This window comes from Felis catus, chromosome E1 (genome assembly GCF_018350175.1).
Source record: "Felis catus isolate Fca126 chromosome E1, F.catus_Fca126_mat1.0, whole genome shotgun sequence".
Classification (NCBI taxonomy): domain Eukaryota; kingdom Metazoa; phylum Chordata; class Mammalia; order Carnivora; family Felidae; genus Felis; species Felis catus.
The window spans coordinates 19,475,138-19,499,848 of NC_058381.1; the positions used below are offsets into that span (position 1 = coordinate 19,475,138).

Consider the following 24,711-nt stretch of genomic DNA (forward strand, 5'->3'; position numbering starts at 1 on the left):
GTTTAATGTGGATTAGTAGTAGGAACGTTTCTCTTCTTCTAATCTAACTGTGCTCATGTTAACATTAGTTTGCCTCTGTTAAGCACAAACCAGTTGAGTAATGAAAAGAGATGATTTTGAAATTACCGAGTTGTAAGAAAGGGCCTAGGAAAAAACCAACATGAAATATAAGCAACATCACATTCTTAATGATAGAAAACTAAGCTATACAGATTTGTGCAAAGATACACATGCCGACACATTTGTTGTATTTATTCCCATCACGCTAAACTTACTTAAAATTTTTCTATGGTGTGGATTTGGTTGGTAGAATAATCACATTATGCCCACTGTTGTATGTGGTTTGGGGTAGTATATTTTTCACTATAACATGGAGAAATTACATGAAACTTTGGAGACTTTCTATATTTTCAATTAAAAGACATCTTTAAGTTTTAGGTACCATGTTGAATGTAGGAACATAATTGTGTAGCTGTAGAGCTTCTATCATTCAATTTATCACCATCCCACGTCTCGATTAAAAAGTCTTCCAGTTTCCCACTGAGATTTCAGCAGTGTATGCAGAAGTTTTCCAGGCACACTTGGTTTTCGATAGTCTTATTCTGCAATCATTTCTCGGATTATATTTCTCTGACATACGCCCTTTTGGTCCTGAAAAGGAAAAAATGAGTTTGCTTGTGTTCCTTTGTCAAAGTATAGTTGCTTTTCTTGGTTTAAACCAAGAATACAATTGCCTGTTTGGACTTGATTTCCCCTGATTAAAAAATCAACGTGGTACAGTTCTGCCAAGCATCAGTGAGTCCCTACTGTGTATAAGACATCGTGGCAAGAAAGTAGGAGAAGAGTGCTAATTTTTAAGAAAATTTCCCAAATAGATTCAAGAAACAAAGGAAGAAAGAGAATATTTCTTGGACATACACTAAGAGCTTGTACCCTAAAGCCTTTTATTTTTTTTTTTTTTTTAACATTTCATTTATTTTTGAGACAGGGAGAGACAGAGCATTAACAGGGGAGGGGCAGAGAGAGAGGGAGACACAGAATCGGAAACAGGCTCCAGGCTCTGAGCTGTCAGCACAGAGCCCGACGAGGGGCTCGAACTCACGGACCGCGAGATCGTGACCTGAGCCGAAGTCGGCCGCTTAACCGACTGAGCCACCCAGGCGTCCCCCCTAAAGCCTTTTAAAGTGCAGTTTTAAAATTAAGTGATTTCTGGCATTGGGAAATAGGACAGCCAATTGAGAGGGGCAAACAGTGGTTGTCTTTGTCACCATGTTACCTAATTCTTCTCAATTGTTTAAATCTCTCAGGACGCTAAAGGAGAACCAGCCGTGGTCATCTCCCAAAGGTTCTGAGGGGTACCTTGCAGCCACCTATCCAGCCGTGGGCCAGACCAGTCCCCGGGCCAGGAAGTCCATGAGCTTGGACATGGGGCAGCCTTCTCAGGCCAACACGAAGAAGTTGCTGGGTTAGTTTATCTAAATTACATAGAGTTTGTTAAACTTTTTTTTTTAACGGCCAGATACTTTCACTCTTGGAAGATTATTCAAAGCTGTTCAAAATTATCAAAATTTCCCATTTTGATATAGCAAAGTTTTTGATGCCAATTACAAGAAAGTTTGATAGATAAGTCAGTTAAGCCATATCAGTTAAACAGACAAATGAGAACAGGATCTTGAACCAGTTTTTTCTGATTCCTAGATGAAATACTGTGCTTATCCTCATTTTGTTCTGCCTTGGCCGGGCAGCAGGGAAATGGGAGTTGGGGAAACATTAGCCCGAGAAAGGAGGAGTCTGGCCGCACTCAGATGCAGGGCCTTTAACAATATATTTCCCCAAAAGTATCGCCTGAGGGCAGAATACATCAATATGCTATGAAGCTGTAATAATGCTATTTGCCACCTTTTCTTTAAAAAGACAACAAAGTAAGATTTTTTTGATTACTGTATTTTTTATTACTATATGATTCTTTTTGAAAACGAAGATTGCTCAGTTACATCAGCATTTGTCGATGAGAGAGGTATACCTAAAATTCTGTGAAACCCTCTCCCTTTACAAAAACTGAAAGTAAATAATGAGAGAGCTCACTGACCTCATGCCACCACAGAGGAACTTTGTCTGAAGTTGGAATTGTTTCTAGAATACCTTGGGATCCATATTTCAGTGACCATGAATGGCTCAGTGGGTCTCAGTTATCCATACAAGCATATTTTTAAATATCTTTGGGTATTGGGAAAATGTTTCTGTTCATAAGGAAAACAGTGAACAAACAATGAAGTGTGAAATAAATAATCTGCTAGTGAGCCATGAAAGAAATAGAAACCGTGAAGGTTAATCACTGTCACTAGTCACATAGGGTTGTTACCTTTTGTTTGAGTTTCTTTCTGTTTATACTTTGTCACAAAAGAGTCTTCTAGGAGTTTCCTAGTTACTTCGTGTTTTGTAATTCTGGATTTTCATGCTAAGGAAGTTGTAAGTGCAAAACTAACTTTAGAGAAAACGTACTATTGAATTCAGTTAGCCCATGTGCTAGATGAAAAAGTTATGGTCTCTGCCTTGAAGAGCTCATAGCTTGGTAGCTAGGCTTATAATCCACTGATTACGAAAGCATCCCCAAGTGCCACTAAGTAACATGTCTTGCTGAGGGGAAACTGAGGATCTGGGGAAATTAGGAAACACTGCAGAGAGGAAGTAACTTTGAACTTTTTGAACTTTTGGGTCTTGAAGATTTACTGTGCACTTGCCTGACAGATACAGGGTGAGGAAGGCGAGTGTTCAAGAGAGGGGAGTGACGTGCGGGAGACTTTATATGCTGCGTTAAGAGATTTAGCCTTTTGTACCCAGCAGGGATCTTTAAGCAGGGAAGGGTTGTTACCAAAGTTTGTTTTTAGGCAAGTTTTTCTGGCTGTGATGTGGAGAAATAGTCAGAGATGTTTGGCAAGGGACCACATAAGGGATTGATAGAGCATCCAAACAAGAGACAGTGTGGACCTACACTAAGGCAGGAGCAATGAGAGAATGGACAAGAGGGGTCAGGTGTGTGGTGATGTCTGAAGTAGAACGGACGAGACTTGGTGCAAGTCTAAATAGTCCACTGTCACCACTTAAAAAATTTTTTTTAATGTTTATTTAGTTTTGAGAGAGAGAGAGAGAGAGAGAGAGAGAGAGAGCGAGCAAGCAGGGGAGGGGTAGAGAGAGAGGGAGACACAGAATCCGAAGCAGGCCCCAGGCTCTGAGCTGTCGGCACAGAGCCCGATGTGGGGCTCGAACCCACAGACCACGAGATTGTGACCTGAGCCAAAGTCGGGCGCTTAACCGACTGAGCCACCCAGGCGCCCCTCACCTTCATTACTTGAAATAAGAGAAAGGTATTTCATGTAGTGCGATACGTGACTTAGACTCAAAGCCAAGTGGAGACGGTGCTACTTGCCACTTTTGAAGCATGTCCCAGTATATCTATTATTTAGTACTTTCAGGCATGCAAATGTTGTTTTCAAAACTGAAGCGTTAAAATCAAACTTTGATCTTGCCCACATGTGGAAAATTTTCATGCTAATGACTAATTCTTGCCACGAGCAGAATTTCTTAAATTGAGAAAAGGCTGTTCAGACATAGTTGATCTTTGCAGCTGAACAGTGCATACCCCTATACTCATCACCAAACATTGTACTTGTTGGCAGAGTTGGTTACCTCCAGTGTGGTGAATGTAATCTCAGTTTAATTTGGACCAATGAGGTACATCCGGTCCTGAGATGGAAAGCCGTGGGGCCAAAATTCCTTGACAAGATGGAAACTAAAGGAGCGAGACTCTGCCCCCAGGGATGTGTTTGAGCTTTCTTTGGGTCCTTAAATGAAAACTTAAACACTTGATGTCCAAACATTTTCTTTTTAGTATAAATCCTATTCACAGACACTGTGGTTAATGAACTGCCATATTCTGTAACTTTTGTTTATAGGAACAAGGAAAAGTTTTGATCACTTGATATCAGACACAAAGGCTCCTAAAAGGCAAGAAATGGAATCAGGGATCACAACACCCCCCAAAATGAGGAGAGTAGCAGAAACTGATTATGAAATGGGTGAGAAACAGAGTTAATAATTGATCTAGATCATTGAAAATAAGATGGGAGAGCCATATTTGCTTTCCAGCCATTTCTTAGACTCTTTAGGATGAAATATAGACGCGTTTGCTCTTGTTCAGAAGATAAGCTATACAGTCCTTAAAATGAAAGTATTCCTGAAACCTGTATAAAAAGTAATCCTATATATGATATACAGCATTGTAAACAGCTGGCCAGAACTTCTGTGTAGGTGAATATTAATTCTGTAAGATATTGATGTTGCTGTTTTAAGTACCTGCTAAAAAGCTATTGAATTATAGAAATAACAGTAAAATGTTAGGTGAAGTGGTATCTGGTGTGAATGTTCGGTTAATACAGCTGATTGTGTTAATCCGTATCTCACTGCAGAAACTCAGCGGATTTCCTCATCACAACAACACCCACATTTGCGTAAAGTTTCGGTGTCTGAATCAAATGTTCTCTTGGATGAAGAAGTACTTACTGATCCAAAGATCCAAGCGCTTCTTCTGACCGTTCTGGTAAAATTTTTGACCTTTCGTGGGGGGTGGGTTTTTTGCCCTCAAGTTTTTATTGCAGTCTATTTTGGGGAGGCCCTTAAATATTAAAAACATGAAAAGGAAGACGGTCTTCTGCCTCTCACCAGAACAGATAACAGTTCAGCCACAGAATAAAATGTGTTTTGTTGACTTTTTTGCACTTTGGCAGGCTACGCTGGTAAAATATACCACGGATGAGTTTGATCAGCGAATTCTTTATGAATACTTAGCGGAAGCCAGTGTTGTTTTCCCCAAGGTTTTTCCAGTCGTGTAAGTATCTCTTGTTTGTGTTTGACTTTTGTATCTATCTTGAAGTCATGCGTTTTATAAAAGCTCAGGCAAAGTATCATCCAATAATGTTCACCGGTTGTGGAGTGGGGGGGATACGAGACAGCGTGATAGAGATTTCAGCTTAGAGACAGTGGTTTAGTAGGGGCCAAGACTAGTTTTGGCCTACTAGTGAAAACTTTTTTTTTTTTTTTTTTATCTTGTTGATTTTCTGAAGGCTTCATCCTGATGAGCATTGTTCATTCCCTCACTTAGCAGCAAACTGTTAGATGCTGTATGTACCTGTTTTGGTTTCTTTTTTGGTAGAGCTTGTGTGTTTATCCACAGCTGAGTGAAAACAAAATTAACCTTCTATATAGGAGATGACTTTTATTCTCTCTGAAGAGCAAAGATCATATTAGCCTCAAAGTATTCAAATCTAGGGGCGCCTGGGTGGCTCAGTCGGTTAAGCATCCGACTTCGGCTCAGGTCATGATCTCGCAGTTCGTGGGTTCAAGCCCCGCATTGGGCTCTGTGCTGACAGCTCAGAGCCTGGAGCCTGTTTCATATTCTGTGTCTCCCTCTCTCTCTCTGAGCCACCCCTGTTCATGCTCTGTTTCTCTCTGTCTCAAAAATCAATAAACGTTAAAAAAAAAATTAAAAAAAAAAAGTATTCAAATCTAAATAACCCAAAGAAACATGGGATATTCTTTTCCTGATCTAGACCTTCTGTGTAGTATCATTGTATCCTTACTTTTGTTTAATCTCATTTTAAAATGCCAGAATTTTATATAGTTGGCTCTTGGTTATTTCTATTAATGGAGTGTGGCCGGGTTAGACGTAGTTAATTTCCTCTTAATTTTGAATAGATCATATGTTCCACCCCTCCAAATTAATTTTGCTTTCCTAAAGTGACTGATATTAAATTTAGTTTTAACTCCCTGGGTACATATCAACAGTCAGCAGAAAGAAATGGTCCTAAAACATGTCAAATGAGAGAAGCCAACCTTGTCTTGAGCAAACAGTCACCATATATAATTAAACACGGTTGCATGGCAGTACTAGTTGGTTGTTTTTACCATATTTTTCTTGACGATTAAAAAGGACAAACCACGAAAATAAATTCATACGTTTATTGTAGAAAATTGGAAAAGCACCAGAAAGTAAAAAAACACCCCTCTCCCTTCATCTTTATCACGTTGTTCTGGGGAATATATGATCTTTTCCAGTGTGTATTACCATGTAAGTTTCCTTTAAAATGTTCCTGTGTTTTGTTTTTGTTTTTTTCTTAGACACAATTTGTTGGACTCTAAGATCAACACCCTGTTGTCATTGTGCCAAGATCCAAATTTGTTAAATCCAATTCATGGAATTGTGCAGAGTGTGGTGTACCATGAGGAATCTCCACCACAGTACCAGACATCGTACCTGCAAAGTAAATGTCTCAGGAGGATGGTTGATGAACTTGCTAAAATGAGCGCTGTTACAGAATGCGTGACTAAAGAATTCTTTATAAGGGATCGGCTTGTTCATACTTCTCTCTCCATATGCCGTTTTCTGACTCTTTTCATCGCGTGTTCAGTTGTTCAATACAATACAAAGTTGTGGTTTACAACTTTTTAAAATTGCAATATGGTTTTATACTGAGTTTAAGTGAGTTTTAATCTACCCTGACATTCATTGTAAAAAAAAAAAAAAAAAAAAAAAAAAAAAAAAAGGTTTCAAATGTGTGTAGGTTTTAAATGTCATCAACTATACAACTTATTTAATTTCTGTTAAGATTAAGAGAGTATCATGCTTGTTGTAAGAGTAACATTTGATTTGTTGCAGGTTTTGGTTTTAATGGCTTGTGGCGGTTTGCAGGACCCTTTTCAAAGGTAAGAAAATATTTTTTTCTCTACTGACAAAATGAAAGTTTTTATTCATATTAGTGTACCTGCTCTGAGAACATACAATACTCTGAAAACCAGAATGATGATTCACAATAAACACATTATTTTTCTAAAATGTTTTCCACCATAGACTCTTGCCAAGAGGCAGCACCTTTAATAGGTTTATATATTAGTTTTTACCAAAAAACAACTCAGTTCCACTTAGGCTTGACTTTTCAGAAGGGTGTGATGAACTTCTGCAAAGTTTTCTGCTCTCGGTCACTCATGTGTTTGATGATCGTAATGCATACACTTAAGTATCTTGTAATCAGAAAGGAGCATTACCTGTGGCTAAAATCTACCTCGTGACCCAAAAGTAATATAATGTTATATTTCAACTCAATCTCCGTTCTTAAAAAAATTACATAATGAAAAAAAAAATTACCTCCTGAAAACATTTTTCCTTCCAACCTGTTGGATTAGATTCATTCTTCCCTGAATATATCCTTATTTGTTTCTACTCATTTTTTTCTTTGATTGGCGTTAGTTGATACAGTGCTACATAAATGTGTTTTCGATGATTCTGTTACTGGTTCCTCTAGATTGAGATTCCTTGAAGGCAGGACTTCTTTTTCTTCCCCCCCACAGTTCCTAGTGCAGTGTCCTAGTTTTATGAATTCAGTATTTCATTTTTATTTTGTTCAGTTATTACTGAATATCTTTTGATATGCCAACGTTGTGATTTTTAAAATGGGTCTGAGTTCCTAGAAGTAAGTATATCGTGCAGGAATGTGTGGAGTTGCACGCAATTCTCTGCCCTTCCCAGTGTTCAGTTAGTCGAATATGTAAATGGCAGCTGGAATGATGATACTCTGTTCGTTTTCTCTGTTTTGGAAAACTGACTAGACATCATTCCTGATGGTTTTATCGTCTCAGGATCAATGCCGTCTTTGCTTCTGCATGGCTTTCAGTAATTACAGGTTCATTCGGAAGCAGTAGGTGTCAGCCACATAAAATTCCCCACATTGAGTCCCATGGTAGTCTAGAAATACTACACCAACCTCTCCCCGCCCCCTTTTAGCGCTGCAGAATACAAAAGAAGAAAAACAGTACATTAAGCCCAAGACAAAAATTGAGTTAATCTTTTGTGGCTTCAGAGGGGATTTACAGAAAAAAAGAATGGAGCTAAAATAATTTCCTATATTTTCCATTACAGCAAACCCAAATCCCAGACTATGCTGAGCTTATTGTTAAGTTTCTTGATGCCTTGATTGACACGTATTTGCCTGGAATTGATGAAGAAACCAGTGAGGAGTCCCTCCTGACACCCACTTCTCCTTATCCTCCTGCAGTGCAGAGCCAGCTTAGTATCACTGCTAACCTTAACCTTTCTAATTCCATGACCTCACTCGCAACTTCCCAGCATTCCCCAGGTTAGTAAATGTAATCTTTATATAAATTTGAGCAATACTATTAATATACCAACATCAGGACTTCCCTTGTTATCAGGTTATAGTATATTTATAGTACATTTTGCTCCTTTTGATGATGAGGTTCATCTTACATTTCTTCTTTACCTTAGAGTTGACTTGAATTTTGGTATTCTATAAAGCTTTCTACTTTCAAACAGTTATTCATAAGATAGTGAAATGTTTAGTGTTCACATAGTGTTCTAAGGTTGATAATTTTTTAGAATTTGGCCAGGAAGAGCAACCTCTGTTACCTTACCCTGTAAGTGAAGAGAATTAGAATTCCCTTCCTAGATATATTAGCCTTGCCCTAAGGGCTTCTATGTCTCTGATACAGCGTACCATATCGAAAAAATACACAAAGTACGGTAGTACCCCCTCTCCCCGTTGCCAGCAACAACTCAACCATCCAGAGACCAACCTGAAAATCTATAAATTAGCAACCAGAAAAAAGCCATCTCAAGAAAATAACATCTTCAAGCTCATAAGTGTGTTCCTTTACCATGGAGTCACTCTTAGGTCCACATGGGAAAAATACGCCAATGCAAACACGCAGCCAAGAAGTGGGTACACAGAGAAAGAACAGCTAATAGCTTGAGCAGGGCTGAGGCACACAAGATGGCAGGGATGGCAAACTTTACCGACTCCTGGGCTCATCCAGTGTCCCAGTGAATGTTTTCATACACCTCTGGTCCACATCAAAGGTGTTACTCAGGGCAGAACTGATGCCACCGTATATGATGATGACAGTGGGTAGTGAGGGAAAGCTTCTGTGTAGTCATGTTTGCTATTCAGAATGATACCCTTCTGAAATGGTAAAAAAATTTTTAAAAAGGTCTTGCGTTTAAAGTTCCATTATCTGAAAATTCTACTTAGGAAGCAGCTCATTCTATAAGGAAAAGGTACTATACACTGTTCTTTTTTAGGTGTTAGCATGGATTTTCTTTTTAAAAGCCAAGTAATGTATTACTCCTATTTTGTGATGTTCAAGACACATAAGTAGAACCCCCAAGTTTATAATCCTAGTTTTGCCTGAATATTTAAACATGCATAATTTCGAAGGCCTGAAGAACTCGGCAAGTGTAATAGCCAATTCGCATGATCAACCGTCTCATTAAATAACCTGTATCCATCTGTTAAGCTCTGGTCAACAACAAAGCTTTGGTTAGCAGAGGAAACAAACCATTTGGTCCAGCATTTTTTTTATCAGTCACCTTACTGCATCTCTTTTTTCCTCCAAGAAATAAAAGAAATCTGGCCAACTTCCCTTCCGCATATAACCATGTTCCTTTGCCCTGTGTCCCTTATTCCAGAGGACAGTGTTTCTCCAAGTGTGATTCCTAGACCAGCATCAGTGTCATTTGGGAGCTCGCTAGGATGCAGGTGCTACAGTCCCACTGCAGACCTCCTACGTAAGAAAGTCCAAGAGTGGGGCCCCACCAGCAGTCTGCTTTAATAAACACCCTGGGTGATCCTTACATACACTGGAGTGTGAGAGGCACTGCCCTAGGGTATGCCTGTGATCTTGACCCATTATCAGTGTTCCAACCATTAAAGCCAGGGAAAAACTTAAAATAAACTTTCCTCTAGATATTCCAGCCACTGAATTCTTTCCCTCACCATCACCATCACCATCCCCTCCAAATCTTAGCATTTTGGAGCTAAGGAGAACTACAGAGATAATTTAGTTCTAGGCCCGCCAGGGTTGAGGGTGATGGGGTAATTAAGGTTTAGAAGAGTGAAGGTAATTGCTTTATCACGCAGTTCTTCTCCAGAACCAAGGCTAGTGCTCTACCACATACATTGTCTTCCATATCTGTGATGTATCCATCACCTTTCTTCCTTCCCTTCATCTCCCTTTTTCTTTCATTTATGTGTCTATTTACTGCTGTCTCATTACTTCCACCTGCCTCACCCTGAGTCCACCGCTCCTTTTCTTCTGTAGGGCTGTTTTCTGGGTTCCTTGTTGTTTGTAATGTTAATGACAATCAGAAATGTGTAGACTCTGTCTATACTGTCCTCTTGTTTTTTTAAAGTTTGGTCTATTTCCATCAAACTTTTGGCTCTTGGGCTACTAAAGTGGTGTTAAACCTGTCAAAATGATTATTTGTTTTTGTATTAACTCTTTTTTGTTTTTTACACCCGGACTAATTGTTAGGGAGATTTCTGCCCATCTTTGCCCACTAATGGAGACAGTAAAGTAATCAGATTGAGAATAAAGGTAACAGTACAGGTTCCCCTGCTAGTTGATTAATTGCTCATATCCTGTACTGGTTTAAAAAAAAAAAAAAAATGGCCCTACCCTGCAACCTCTTATTTAGAACTGTTTATAAAAATCAGAAAATAGTATGTATGGTTTTTGTTAGTTTTATACGTACTCTTAGCCAAAAGGCTGAGAAGCAATTTTTTGGTTACGGTTTTCAACCAGGAGTGTCACTCCCAGTAGTTCTTCAGACGGCTGCTTGAATGGACTGCCACACTCTGGAAACCTGCCACTATGCTCAAAGGAGACTGAAGCTTTAAAAGCAATAGAATTAACTACGTAAAATCGTGGTGTTCAGCAATTCCTAGCTCTCAGTTGCAAATCGTGTGTCCTTGGTTTACCAGATTAATTTACCGCATGTTTTTGGAGAAGGTGGTTATCCTTTCAGTAGTGATGTCACTCTCCAATGAAACAAACCCATTTTTATCTTTCAATTGTGGGCTCATCTCTGTGAAGGGATCCTGGTTTATCTATGTATATAATTGCTGCACTTTTGTCTTTTGCTCTTATGGAATTACCTCTGTAAGAGTTAATGCTTCATTTGTAATTAGGTATACTGCTTTGTATCTCTAGCTACATGTAATCTTAGATTCCTGTCCCCTCTGTTCTTTATGGAGTGGGATTTGCTGATATCAAAGGGCTGAAAGAGGTGATGAATCTTACCCAGATTCCTAACTCAGCCTAGCATTTCAACTTTGCTGTTTGGCTGTATAAAAAGCAAAATGTTTCCCTATCTCCACTCCCATTAGCCAAGTCCCAAGCGTAAGTATTTAAAGAAACTCGATGTCACCCCCTGAAATGGAGCACAAATGTGGCTTGCCATCAAATTACCCAACATTAATCTGCACCCAATCTCCTGAGCTGTAAGCAGGTGAAGCCTCTGTTGCCCTATGTCAAAAAGCCACGGTTGCTGATCTGCATAGAGCCCAGCTCTTCTTCACTGCAAACTTTCCTTGTCGATCAAGGCACTGCTGTCTACATCTTTGTTCCTTAGCAGGGTCAGCCCCTCGGCTGTATTTTCTTTTTGGTCATCAACCAGCCTTCTCTGCTGTCAAATCAGCTAGGTAAGAGATTCGTAAACTCCCTCCCGCTCCGAAACATTAAACCTCACTTAAATAAAAAAAACTTTGGGCGGTAATTCATCAACCACCAGCTTTTGAGGAAGGGGTGGTCATTTACTTACACAAAGTAATTGCCTCTGAAAACGCATTCTTCTTGACAAATTATCATTAGCTCACTTGTCTGTCCCCTTAGCACAAGGAGGATTATTTGATAAATCTATATTTTAAAATGTGTAAATGGCTGTTTTCTGACTCCCTCCCTAGTTGAAATTGAATTTGGCATCGGTGGAGCCATCAGTGGAGTTCAGTGCATGTAAAATTGTATTAACTGTGGACCTTTTAGCCAAATGGACATAAAACTTTGCCTCTTCAGATTTTCCCAAATGCCACTAAGAGAACCCTGAAGAGAATCCATGGAATTTACTCTCTCGTATATAAGAATATTCCAAATTGATTTTTTAATCCACTATTAGGTCCAGGGTGGTAGAGTTGGACTTGAATGGAAGAACCAGGATTAGAGCTAGAAAATCAGGTCCGTCCACTTAAAAATGTTGGGGCAGGCAGGGGGTGGGGCGGGGGTGGGAGGGAGGAGTACCCTGTCTTGCTTAAGGCCAAGCCATGAGTGGCTCCTGTAGATGCTGAGCAAAGAAGCCTTTTTAAAGCCATAGTTCTGAATGCTTTATAACCATTTCAAGTGCATCTCCTGGCATCTTCTGTGCACATTAAAGAGCAAGTGTATCAGAAATAAAATCCAGATGGAATTAGTACTCATTAAAAAGAAATTAAGCAGATCCACTTCCAGTGTATTAAAATTTAATTGATACTCTGCCAAGGTCTCCTAGTATTTTTCACACTGTAATTTAATTCAGTAAACATTTGAACATCCGTTTTGGAGGTGTACCCTAAGGCACTCTGGGACACGTAAAGCTGAGAGAGACCCTGGTCACCAGCGACATCACGGTTTTTGCCTATGGATCTCACTCAGTATTGGATTTTGAGCTAAATTTTTTACTTCCTTCCAGCAAATTCTACACGTACACAGGTTCTTTGCTTTTTAAGTGCAAAATTAATACTACAGTATTCTGTGGAAAATAACCAAAACTCCAGATATTTGTCCTACAGAGATCCATGCAAGGAACTCTTTTAGACCTAAGGAAGCGGGGAAGCTAGTAGGACTTAATACCTGCCCTCAAATGGATTTCAGAATAAGAGGGGTAAAGTGCACACAGATAACTATTTTGATTTGACCTCTTTTGTGGGACTTGCCATGTTGTACTTTATACTGTTTTCTGATGGATCAAAGGGACATTTGTTTGGAAGAATCACATAACAGTCGTGACAAAACTTTTATAACCTATTTGTGACCTCAGATAATGTGAGGTGTTACTTGATTTTTTAACCCAAACAAGCATGGGATCTATTTTAAATGGTTTTTGCGAGAAAAAGGATCTTTCCCCCCTTTGATTAGCTTATTTTACTCTTAGTATTGGAGCATGAATTTTTTAGAACAAAAGCCTGTTCAGTTGAGTGGGTTTTTTGTTTTGTTTTCTTTTGTTTTGTTTTTAAATCACCCCTTCCACTTTATTTTGGGACTGTTTCCAAACCTGTAAGTTACTCACTTTCCTTCTGAAATGCAGACCTTCTGGGTGGAGCAACTGGGAATTACAAGCATTCTTTAGCCAGTAGCCCTGACAGTTATATGCACGGTAACAGTGTGTCAAAACCATTTCTCTACACTTAGACTTAGCCCTGAGCCCCTACCGTTCCTGATGTGTTTACCAGGTTTAAAATGTCTCCCTCTTAGAAGAAACTTAAAGGCCTCTCTCTAGGGACTACTTACAATCTCTGAAACAATTTTAATGTTTTAGGGAACTGCATGTGGTATCCCCAGACCTTTATTTGGCATTCTCTTGATTATTTTTCCCTTCTTTTTCTGTGTTATTATTATCCTGAATTTCAGGGAGAAAAATAATTTAAGCTGAGCAGTTGCTTGCTGTAATTTCTAATTTTTCATTTAATTTTTTAGTTTAATTCTTGATTTAAACTAAAATTATTATTCTAACGGAGGTGGTAAAAACATGTCTACCCGTAAAATTAGAAGTTCTAACATTTGTTTACAGAGTGTAATATTTAGGCGATTAATGGTCAGAGTTCAATAATTCAAAACTGATTTCTTTTGAAAACCAGGGAACATAATAATCATCCCATACCTACTCGTATTTCACCCTTTTAAAAAATCCTGTGGCCATCACTCACTTTTGTTTTTCCTTCCATTCCGTGTCTGTGAAGCTTCTCTGCCTTGCTCTAAATCGGCAGTTTTCATGCAGCTGTTTCCTCATCAAGGTACTCTATCCTTCCGTCAGCTTTGCACGAAATACCGCTTACCCCGCGCTCGTCCTGGGCACGTGGCATGAGACTTCACTCACCGATCGATCCCTGTAAGCACAGTTTGGCTTAGCACCTGAGTCACTTGTAACACCACCGCTGTAAGGTCTGGTGCTTATTGGGCCTGCGGGGCCGTGCAGTCTGTCTCCGTGAGGAGCTGCTTATACCCGCCCTCCCCTGCGCCGCCCCCAGCACTGAACATGCGGTCCCATGACCGTCAGGTTCCCATGATGCAGGCAGGGTCACCCCAGGGACAGTTAATAGGGAGAGCAGGGTAAGTCGTTTGAGGAAGAGTTTCTGGCTTAGAAGTACTTGTTTTCCCCCAATACCAATATAAACCCAATCCCAATATTTCCTTACAAATTAAAGCTGCCCGTGTACTCTATCCCCATATTTAAAAAAAAGGAATGCGGCCTGTACTTAGTTCTAAGGGCTAAGAAGAAAAAAATGTGAAGCACTTATGTTTAATTTATAAAAGCTGTCTCCTCTTCTTTTACTCTCCTATAACTATTACACAAAAAGGTTAGACCTAATACAAAAAGAAGTAATGGCAATTGAGGAAAAGTCCATAAAAATTTTTGTTAATTCTTAGAGTTACAAGTTTGTATATCTAGCTTAAAGTACAAATATTTCCAAACACGGACTTAACATGTCTCCACGAAAGTATTTACTATACCGTAAGAACAAGCTATTGTTACCTCTTCTTCTAAGGTTTGTGTTTTGTGCTTAATCCCATCGTCCTAAGTATACATCCTAGTATGCACGTTCCAGTGTAAAATTCAAGTCCTCTGCATTTGTTCTAATACTCCTTTCAGTACGTCACGTGGTCTTTTTTATTTCAGGTGTCAAGAGCGTCTTGATTTCTGTAGTGGTTATCTTATCTGTGTGCAAGAAGTCTTCACATGGATTATCTTGTCTGATTCTTCTAACAGCCCTTGGAAATAGGCAATTCTACTCTTACCCTTAATTGACAGATTAAGAACTAAAACCTAAAGTTAGGTTCTGATCCAACCAAGACTCAAACCTGGGTCTTCTGACATGTTTGCTTCCTTGTCTGTAATAAATGAGCCCTCTGACGTGTTTGCCTTCTCATATATGTCTTAAGACTTTTCTGACAGGTTTGCCGTATTACGTATGTAATCAACTAAGCAGCGCGGGGTCAGGTAACCTACCAGAGCTCCTGTGCAGCTGGTGTGAGACTTGACTTCTTAGTCTTTTTGTTGTGTGACCTCTCACAAATTAACCCATTTTTCTTTGGCTTCTCAAGAACTAAAAGGGGTTCAGTCCTTTTATTATTTCATGAAAGTATAGGTTCCAGTTTGGGGAAAACATTTTGGTCTTTAAAAAAAAAAATAGGTGAATTTTAAAAATGGAGTGTTTTATTATATGTTAGGTTAGACCTATCCCTAGCTGTCAAAATATATAAACCATGATACCTGCCTTCAAGGAATTCATGTTCGAGCAGAGGAGATAGATTTATAACTTCAATAACTATTATGTCATGTAATCATTTTTCCTTCTTGATTTCCTAAAGTCTGGCCAATAACACCTTTTGTTTAGGATTTCATCTTTATCTGGAACCACCACAATTCATTGAAGCATAGTGCTTATTAATACACTGCTCTAGAGAATTTCCAGCTTCTTCTGTCCTGCATGTCTGTGACTGGCTGTGTGTTTGACCACAGCCCATATGGGGGGGCGGGGGGGGGGACTGAAACTAGGAAATCAGGACCACGCAAGTTTTTACCTTTGTTTCATTCAGGTGGTGGCCTCTGGGTTTCTATCACCTCAGGCAGCTTTGCTCTTGTGCCCACCGAGAGTCAGAAGGGTAAGCCGTTGCTTAGGGGCCTAAGAGAGACCAGACTGCAAAGCCTCAGAGGGGCAACACCAGCGTCTGCTTCCTAATTTAAAGCATCGCCTGTACTGGTCCAGGGTAGATCCTGTCTCCCATTTGAGCAGTCTGGCTGGCCATCTGAGTGTTCTTCCTCTGGGATGCCAAGACCAGATCCCTCACCAGTGTCTAGAGAGGTTTCTAGATGTCATTGTAGAGAGCAAAAAGAAAGAATGCTGCCAAAATTCTCAAATGTGCAAACCGGAAACCAAAATGCCAGAACTGGGCACCACGATCTCTCTGTTTCGTTCTAACTTGGCTTCTCCAAGATGCTGCACCCTGGTATAAATGTAATGCATTTTTAATTGATTTTTTTCTTACATATGACCCTCCAAGATGTTTATATCAGCTTCTCCTTTAAAGTAAAACAGTTTTGCTGTGGAGTTAGGAAACAGTTATGCCACATTTACCTGTGTGTGGCTTGTAGAGTCGGGTCACCGAGTAGGAAGAAAACACACATACAGTAACAAGAATTGAGATGAACATTAATATGAGGGCAGAAGTAGGACATCAACCTCTAACATAGCCTGGAGGCTTTTGGCTGTGGGTGATGGGACAAAGTCAGTGATACTTTAACATTTTTAACCAAAAGGAACAGGTGCTCATTCGGGGGGAAAAATGAGGAAATTCAGAAAAATAGAAGAAAAAATCACCCTTAATCCCACCACTCTAACATTTTACTATGTTTTATACATTTTATAAATGTTTAACATTTTGATACATCTCCCTCCCGTTTCTTTTCTTTACATAGTAGAGGTCTAAAACTTTATAGCTTGCTTTCTATCCTTAACATTTAACAGGAAATAAATAAGCCTTTTAAATTTTTATTTAGAGGTCTGAAAGTTACTTGCTTGACAGAAAATAGAAGATCCTTAGTATTTCTTTGGAGAAACCTTCACCCTAGTGACTTAGTCTGTGACTACACCTTCTGTGATTTTCATTCTGGGAATATCAGTGAGCAGGCCCTTGTGCCTCCGCAGAAGCATTGCCCCCTCGCAGTGTAATGAACGAGTGCCTTCTCCCTGGAGTGAGCCCAGCCCAGCAGTGGCAAGGCTGTCTCAAAGGTGTGCACACGAGAGCAAGCCCCAGGCTGGCGGATTGCTGCCAGAGAGCCACGGGCCCTCCTCGTGGTTGCCCACGCTGAGCTCCTCCTGATGGCTGTCTCCCAGTTGTTTTCAGACTCTTCTCTTCTTAAATCCTCGTTTTGCCTGAATCTTAACTTTCTATGAAGGATAGGACCCCAGGTAAGGAACTGTGGACTTGAACTTGCAGGCCCCATGCAGATTTAAGGAAATGGAAGGTCATATGCACTGAATTCATGACAATTTCGGATGGAGAAAGCTAAAAAAAAAAATTATTTTTGTCTTTTCCTCTCCATATATGACACCACACCGTCGAGACCAGGGGTTGCACGCTTTTTGGCTCTGAATTACAGCGATCACATTTAAAACTGGTAGCATTCACTTCAGCCCATATTTACTGAAGAAGATAGCAACTAGATCCTAAAGGAAAAGGAAAATGAATAATAAATAATCTTTGCTTTTTTGGGCATAGAGGAAATAAGATGTAGACACAACTGGTGGTGCAGGGAGACTGTAAGAGATACAAATGCCCTCTAGAAGCAAGGAGAGAGAGAGAGAGAGAGAGAGAGAGAGAGAGAGAGAAAGTTCTGGCAGGAGACTGCAGAAGGCATCAGGAAGGAAATGGAGAGGAGAAAAAAACGGGTTGGACGTATCTAACGGAGACAGGCGTGGCAATGAAAAGAGCCCGCACAAACACACACTGCAGAGCTCAGGGCACGCTAGAGATGATGAGCAGCCTTCTTTGCATTTTGTTATTATTTTTGTAAAAATCGCCTGAGGAAGATGCAAATAAACACGCAGACGAGGACAAAGCTCATCCAGAATTGTGTCACCCAGAGAAGCGTTCTGTGAACACCGTGGTGCGCTTTCTTCCATTCATCTTTCTGCACACGTGGTTAGAACGGGACAGATTCCAGATGCTGGTTCCCTGTGCTTGGCTTCCAGGGAGGGGTGGGGGGCGCTGTCTGACTCTGCACTCAGACTTGCAGCCCGGTGCATGCTCTCATAAAGAAACACTAGCAAGTGTCTGCCTTCCTGTGGCAAGTTCGAGACAGCAAACCCCTGTTGAGCCTGTGCACGTCTGGCCTTACACTCTGAATGGAATTCAGGGCCAAATCTAAATGATATGTGGCTCCTAGAAGGTCATCACAAATTCACTTCCTTTTCATGAGCCAGTAAGTAGATGTCTGGATCTATGTCCATCTTCTGTAACATGAAGCCTTCTTGGCTTGAAATGGTCCTTTGTCCAAAAGTGGGTATTTTTTCATCCTCAGATTTCATGTTTATTTTAAAAATCAAATGGTGTATGATAAGAATGAGGTAAAAATTACCTGAATTAACGCTACCCAGAAATAACGTATTCTGGCAGGTGTTTTCCCAGCTTTTTTTGTTTTTTTTTTCTACTTTTACTAAATCATGGTCATCTTTCTGTATCCGTAAATATCAACCAGTACTTTGCACTTTGATACAAATTGCCAACACGCCCTCCAGCTTTCTGCTGTCCCACCAAGTGATACCATAGGTGGGTATAATCAGTAATTATTTTGTAAATTTTGCTGAAGCGTCACAGAAAAATACACAGATCAAATTTACAGCCTAGTGAACTTTTAAGAAGTGAACACTTAAAAATCCAACATCCGGATCAAGAAACAGAACATTGCCAACACCCCCAAGAAACTACCTATATTCCCCCTTCCAGTCACTACTTCCCAGGGTCACCACTATTCTGTTACCTAATTTGTAATCTTTACTAATCTGATTAACTATGTTGTGCTTTGCTTCCGGTTACTTTTATGAAGTCACTGCTTGGACTGTTGATAAAATTCATCATAGGGCCCAGTTTCTGGAGGTTAAATCTCCTCCGTGAAAGAAACGAATGGCATCTATTTTAGGTGCAGAACATGAAGTGATATGCCAGAGTTGAAAAGGTTAAAGCAAAGATTCTACAGGGGCACCTGGGTAGCTCAATTGGTTAAGTGTCCAACCCTTGATTTCCACTCAGATCATGATCTCACAGTTTGTGAGTTCGAGCCCCACGTCGGGCTCTGTGCTGACAGCATGGAGCCTGCTTGGGAGTCTCTCTCTTCCTCTCTCTCTCCCCTTCTCCCACCCCTGCTCATACATACACTCTCTCTCTCTCAAAATAAGTATTTTTTAAAAAGATTCTACAGTATAACCTTTGTCATATATTCTCAGTAAATACTTGAGTTCCTTTGAGACAGGCACTGTGATTAAAAATATATATATATATATATATATATATATATATATATATATATATATATATATATCTTCCTTTCTTTGAAATGACAAACTTCAGTATCTTCTGCAACTGGAGAGTATATTCTGTGTTTAAACACCGGTAAGGCCATGTGGCTAGAAGCTGACCTCTGCTGGAAGCTTCTGGTATGATTTGGTGGTAGGAGCTCTCGTCTTCCCTGGTGGCTGCCAGCCTTTCGTTCAGCTCAAGCCCGCCTGCCTCTCTAGCTTTTCCTCGCAACCTGTCAGTTTGTTCTTTTTCTTTTCTTCCTTATGCTGTTTTTCTGCCGTGATAGCAAATTTGGCTTAACAAAATGTGAAGTTTTGTGTGTGGCAAGGTCTTTGTGAGTAAACATCCTAGCAGCTGTTACAATGAAATACGCGAAAGCAATTTGCCAGGTTGCAACCTCCTTTACACGTCCTGAGATTCAGCCCCGGAGCCCAGCACCAGAGGAGGGAGAGTAACTGGCTGCTTCTCTTCTCTCCAGGGATCGACAAGGAGAACGTTGAACTCTCCCCCACCTCTGGCCACTGTAACAGTGGACGCACTCGCCATGGATCCGCAAGCCAGGTGCAGAAGCAAAGAAGCGCTGGCAGTTTCAAACGTAATAGCATTAAGAAGATCGTGTGAAGCTTTCTTCCTTTCCTTTTTCAAACAGACTTAACTTACACGGGCTCTTCACCAGTGACCCCTCACCACCGTGCTGTGACGCTGCACTTCCTGTTCCACGAGGAGCCCGTCCGAGTCTGCCATGTTGCCAGATGATCAACTCTTGGAAGCATTGCCTAAATCTAATGCTGCTTTTTCTTTAACTTTTGTTGTTGTTGTCGTTCTCCTACTTTTGGTGTGTCTGGTGTGAGCAGGTGTTCGGAACAACTGCAAAGAAAGTGGGAGGTCAGGACGCTTGAACTGAGAACGTCCCACTTGTGAGAAAGGATGAACTCTTGATTACTGCTACCACTGGCCAGCTATGAAAGCCATTTGCACAGAGCTCTGCCTTCTATGTTTTCCCCTCCTTCGTCCTACAAAGTAAAGTGTTAGTCTCACTTACACACCTTTCGAGATAGGAGTTCATGGGACAAGTAGTACTATAACCCCGGTATGTTTAATCTGACTTTTAGCTGTGGACTTTTTTTTACCTTACAAAACCGAAGGAACCGTAGACGTCAAGCCTCAGTGACTTCACACCATAAAGCCACAGGCAAGGTACTTTGGGGGGTGGAGGGATTTAGAGTTTTGTAATGAGTTCTTAAGAAATACTAACACTCGAGTATTAGCAATAATCACAGGAAAGGAAGCATAACCACGCGTATCTTAACGTTACCGAATTAAAGCGACGGGTTCTGAGGCCTTATCCAAACTCAGTCATCCAAACTAGTTTATTTTTGTCTCCAGTTGATTATCTTTTAACCTTCAAGTATGCTGAAAGTTGTTGTTTCTGTTTTTGTAAGCCAAAACTATACTAAGTATAGTCATGATCTGGTTTCCCCCTCCTTCTCTTCTTTCCTAAATAATTCTGAGCAGGGTAATCCGTGAACAAAGTGTTGGAAATTGTTCCTTGAAGGTCATTTTCGTAAATGTTTGCATTAGCTCCATAGCAAAATGGAATGGTACGTGACTTCTAGAGTAGCTGATGCTTTTAATTTCGTCGGATGACTTTCCCAGAAACACAGAGTTTGGTGTATATTATCAAAAGTTTCTTTGACGACATGTATTTTAAGTGTCTCGTGATCTCACCCCCTCCCCTCCGAAAAAATCAGGAATCCTTTTAGCAAACCATTTGGGTTCTATATGATAGAACTGCATTTAACCACTGTGAAAGGACGGGCCGGCCTGCATTAGTGTGACAATAGGGGACCTTAACAGTTGCTGCTATACTGAACCGTATGGGTTATCCTGGTGTTGGAATTTCCCTGGTAATGCAGACCCAAGTTTTGGGTGGTACCTGCAGTATGCAAAATGATTTGACTTCAGTGAACACAGTCGTAGTATCCGGATGTTCCAATTTAGAACTGAACCGTATTTATTACAAAAAGATAATATCCCCCTGTTCCCAGGTTCCCTTTATATGTTCCGATGTGATGGCTTTGGGAGGGGAAAGAAACGTAGGGGAGGGGAGCCTCCTATAGTGCTATTCCATGAGCGGATTTCAGTAAATTAAATTCCACAGCTAAATCAAGAAATAATGGTACATTGAAGTGTTCTGATTTTAATAATATAACACATTTCACATTTATCCACACAGTAACAATGTAATATGTTAATGTAAATAAAATTGCTTTTGATATTGAGAAATAACAAGAATTTAATTTTTTTAATTTGTTTACAGTCTCGGAAAAGTAAGAACCATCTGCCAAAATAAAAGGAGAAAACACTTTAGTTGATACTAAAGTTAATGGTTATTTTGACATAGAATTGTTGGAAAATATTGAAGACAGGTGCAATTAACTAAATTTGTGTTTTTATTGTAGAGGCTGCGTTAGAGTAGTGTTTATAGTAACAGAGCAACTAAGTCTATAAAGATGCTAAGACTAGAGCTGAGTTTAGAGGTAGATCCTTAACACCCCGATGCCACGCTGCTGTTAAGGTCGTGGTTCTCCCACGACCCCGTGCTCCTGGGAAGGTATCGCGACTCCTTGGATCCTGGAATAAAAGGCAGATGTGAGCCTTTAATCATTGTGGTTCCATGTTTTTCCTCTCGGTTGGTTCGGTGCGTGTTGGTGGGTGTTGTTACACTGTTCTGCTTCTCCCAATCAAAATAGAGAAACTGCCAAAGGTTTTCTGTTAAAAAATAGTGATGTTTCCATAACAAACTTTTCCAGGTATGATATTTCTTAAATTTATTCATTATTTCCCTCTAGTGTAATGAATGGAATGAATTCACTTGAAGTACCTCACGAAATGATCAGCGTTGCACAAATCAAAATTGAGCCTTCTTTGAACTGCAAAAATGCTTTTTTGATCAGTACATCCTGGAAATTTGAGAACGCCCTAAGGTTTAAAATTTACCTTGTTTAGAGAACTCCTGACTTTTGAGGAGAACCTAACTTTCCAAGTAACTAAAATGAACATGAGCCTAAGCCTCACCAGTACTCGTCCCCTGAGAAATGAAACACTCTCTCGGGCCTCCTACCACCGTCTATCTACACAAGAAATCTGAGGTTCAGAGCAAGTTGCCCATTTTGCGTAATCCGATGTGAGTTCTACAAAGAACATCATAATTGGGGTTTGTGGATGTTTCCCCTGACTTGCTAAAGAGGCAAACGTGACTCAGCACGTCGCTGTGCAGAACCCACCTGTTTTATCACGGGCCCCATCCCAGGGGTGCGCCCTTATTCACCAACATCGCGACGCCGTTCCCCGGCTCCTGGGGGGGAAAGCGGCGAGGCTCTGCCCTTCATCCACTCACCCCTCCCCTGCCCGTTACAGAATGCCAGCCCCGTGCAATCCTGATGGGGGGGGGGGGGGAGGCAGGAGGAGGGGGCGCCTGGACCCCCAGGAGCAGTCAGCTGCCGCCCCCACAGGACTCCCTCCCTGCTTAGCGGGTTTTAGGCTTTTTCCGTTTTGTTTTGGCTTTCCGTTTGCTACACCCCTCCCAGCCCTCCAGGCATCATGAGGCATGTCTTATTCAATGTTATGCAATGGACTTCTAAAAAAAAATTCACTCTTCGTGTCAGCCACACAATTTTTTTTAAAGCAGTATATTCACCTGTAAATAGTTTGTGTAAAATTTGACAGAAAAGTATATTTACTACACTGTAAATACATGTGATGATATATTGTATTATTTTGCTTTTTTTGTAAAGCAGTTAGTTGCTGTACATGGATAACAAAAATTTGATTATTCTCGTGTTAGTATTGTTAACTTCTTCCTGCGACTGCGTTACATCATTTAAAGAAAATGCTGTGTATTGTAAACTTACATTGTATATGATAACTTCCTCTCCCTTCCATCTGGGCCTAAACTTTGGCAGTTCCCTTGTCTACAGCCTTGTGAATGTTGTCCGCCAGCAGGAGAAATAACTGCCCGGCAGTCAGAATGGATCATTGTAGGGGAAAATTGTAGAAATCCATTTCAGACCATTGTTGTTCCCGCCCCGTTTTCCTCCCTGTGTATGTACTCCACACCACCCACCCCCCCTTTTTTTAAGTAAAATGTAAATTCAATCTGCTCTAAGATGTGGGGAGTTGTTTAATTGCTTCACATGCCTCAGCTCTGTTTTCTCACTTCCCCCCACTTCTCCCTGATCTTTTGAAACATCAAGGCCGGTCCCTTTCTTTTAAGGATGCCTTGGGTTCTCCTCCCTCCCACAGCATGGGACAGACCTCTCTATTTCCAGAACCTCTCTAAAGAAAAAGTAAAATAATTTTGGTGAGCCGTGTAGGGGAGGAAGAGTTTTCCTGGAGCCTTTTAGGGTCCCCGGCTGGGTCTGAGAATTAAACTGACAAGGACAGCTTAAGAGAAGAAAAGCACACAGCACAGGTTTACAGGATACAAGTTTTACATGACGCAGGAGCCTTTATAAGAAAATGAAGACCCGAAGCAATTAGACCTGGGGGTGTTTATGCTTGTTCTGCTCGATGAAGAGGGCGGTCACGGTCACGGAGGAACATGATAGTCAAAGAGCGTGAGGTAAGTGTAGTCAAGGGGAGGGTGGGGGACACTTAGCAAGGCCTGTTTGTTTCCACGGTCTTGTCTTTGGAGATAAGGACGCTCCTTTTGTCTGGGCCTAGGGAGAATGGCTCTCACAGGAGGGGATTATGCCCTGTTTTCAGGGGGAAAGGGCAGGGGCAAGGTCAGAGTGAATGCCTCCACCATTTTCTCAGACTCTCTGTGCCGTGTTTGGGGGTTGTGTGGCCTGATCCCCATCCAGTGCTTTTTCAGGACAGCTCAAGCTGAGGGGTGACTGTTCTCTGGGATGAGCCGTCTTGACTTCTTTTAAAATGAGCCTTTGGAAATGCCAAGACCCCCCTCTGAGATGGAGCAGTCGGAGGGCCTGTGTTGGGACCGTACAACTCTCTCCACCTTTTCAGCGTTCCCTCCGTGGACTCTTCTGTGACACTACATGGGTAAACACTGGAAAACACTTTCCCTGGCTCAGCTGATGCCAGCTTTACTATTTACCCCATTAGGTGGGCTACTCCCGGGTGGAGAAAGAATCCAGCCTAAACCCTGTAGGCAGGACAGAGCTGATCCTTAGGCGGATGGCAGTGCCTGGCGTTAAGTAAAGGACTAAAGCACCATGAAACATTCCCGCACGTGTGGGCCAAGGGCTGGTCTGTTTGTGGGGACGCAGAGCAGGTGTACCTCACCTGAAGAGCTTGCTAATATTTCTTGGGCCCTCTGAGGCACAGGCAGACTCCAGGGGTGGGGTTCTAGGAGGGACAGACAGAGTTTAAAGCCTCTGAGGTGACTGTCCTGGGTGCCCAGGCATAACTCCGCTGTCTTTTCCCTGTGGCCTAAAGTGTGGTAGCCCAAACTAGGGATGCCTCTGGGGTAATAACCCTTTGGACCACACCTCTCTATCCCTGGACAATAAGCTCCTT

At 41.0% G+C, this 24,711-nt stretch overlaps 1 protein-coding gene and 1 long non-coding RNA gene across 13 annotated transcripts in view; one reads left to right on the forward strand and one right to left on the reverse strand.

Moving 5' to 3' along the window:
- NF1 (neurofibromin 1) overlaps nt 1–23,336 on the forward strand; it is a 248,922-nt gene extending 225,586 nt beyond the window's left edge. For 6 of the 12 annotated variants that reach the window (XM_045044229.1, XM_023243526.2, XM_023243527.2 and 3 more), the window contains 9 exons: nt 1,308–1,465; nt 3,954–4,076; nt 4,467–4,597; nt 4,785–4,885; nt 6,175–6,317; nt 6,713–6,759; nt 7,970–8,186; nt 9,536–9,634; nt 19,652–23,336. In XM_045044229.1, coding sequence (XP_044900164.1) covers nt 1,308–1,465; nt 3,954–4,076; nt 4,467–4,597; nt 4,785–4,885; nt 6,175–6,317; nt 6,713–6,759; nt 7,970–8,186; nt 9,536–9,634; nt 19,652–19,794 — 1,162 coding nt within the window. In that variant the 3' untranslated portion in view covers nt 19,795–23,336. Of the gene's footprint in view, nt 1–1,307; nt 1,466–3,953; nt 4,077–4,466; nt 4,598–4,784; nt 4,886–6,174; nt 6,318–6,712; nt 6,760–7,969; nt 8,187–9,535; nt 9,635–13,835; nt 13,890–19,651 lie in introns of all 12 variants that reach the window. The other 6 variants (XM_023243530.2, XM_023243532.2, XM_023243533.2 and 3 more) reach the window with 4 other exon arrangements.
- Nucleotides 238–14,051, reverse strand: LOC111557735. The gene is made up of 2 exons (XR_002737966.2): nt 13,803–14,051; nt 238–651 (listed from the first exon to the last, which is right to left on the reverse strand). It is a non-coding gene; the product is annotated as an uncharacterized LOC111557735 (long non-coding RNA).
- Nucleotides 23,337–24,711: the final 1,375 nt, after the last annotated feature.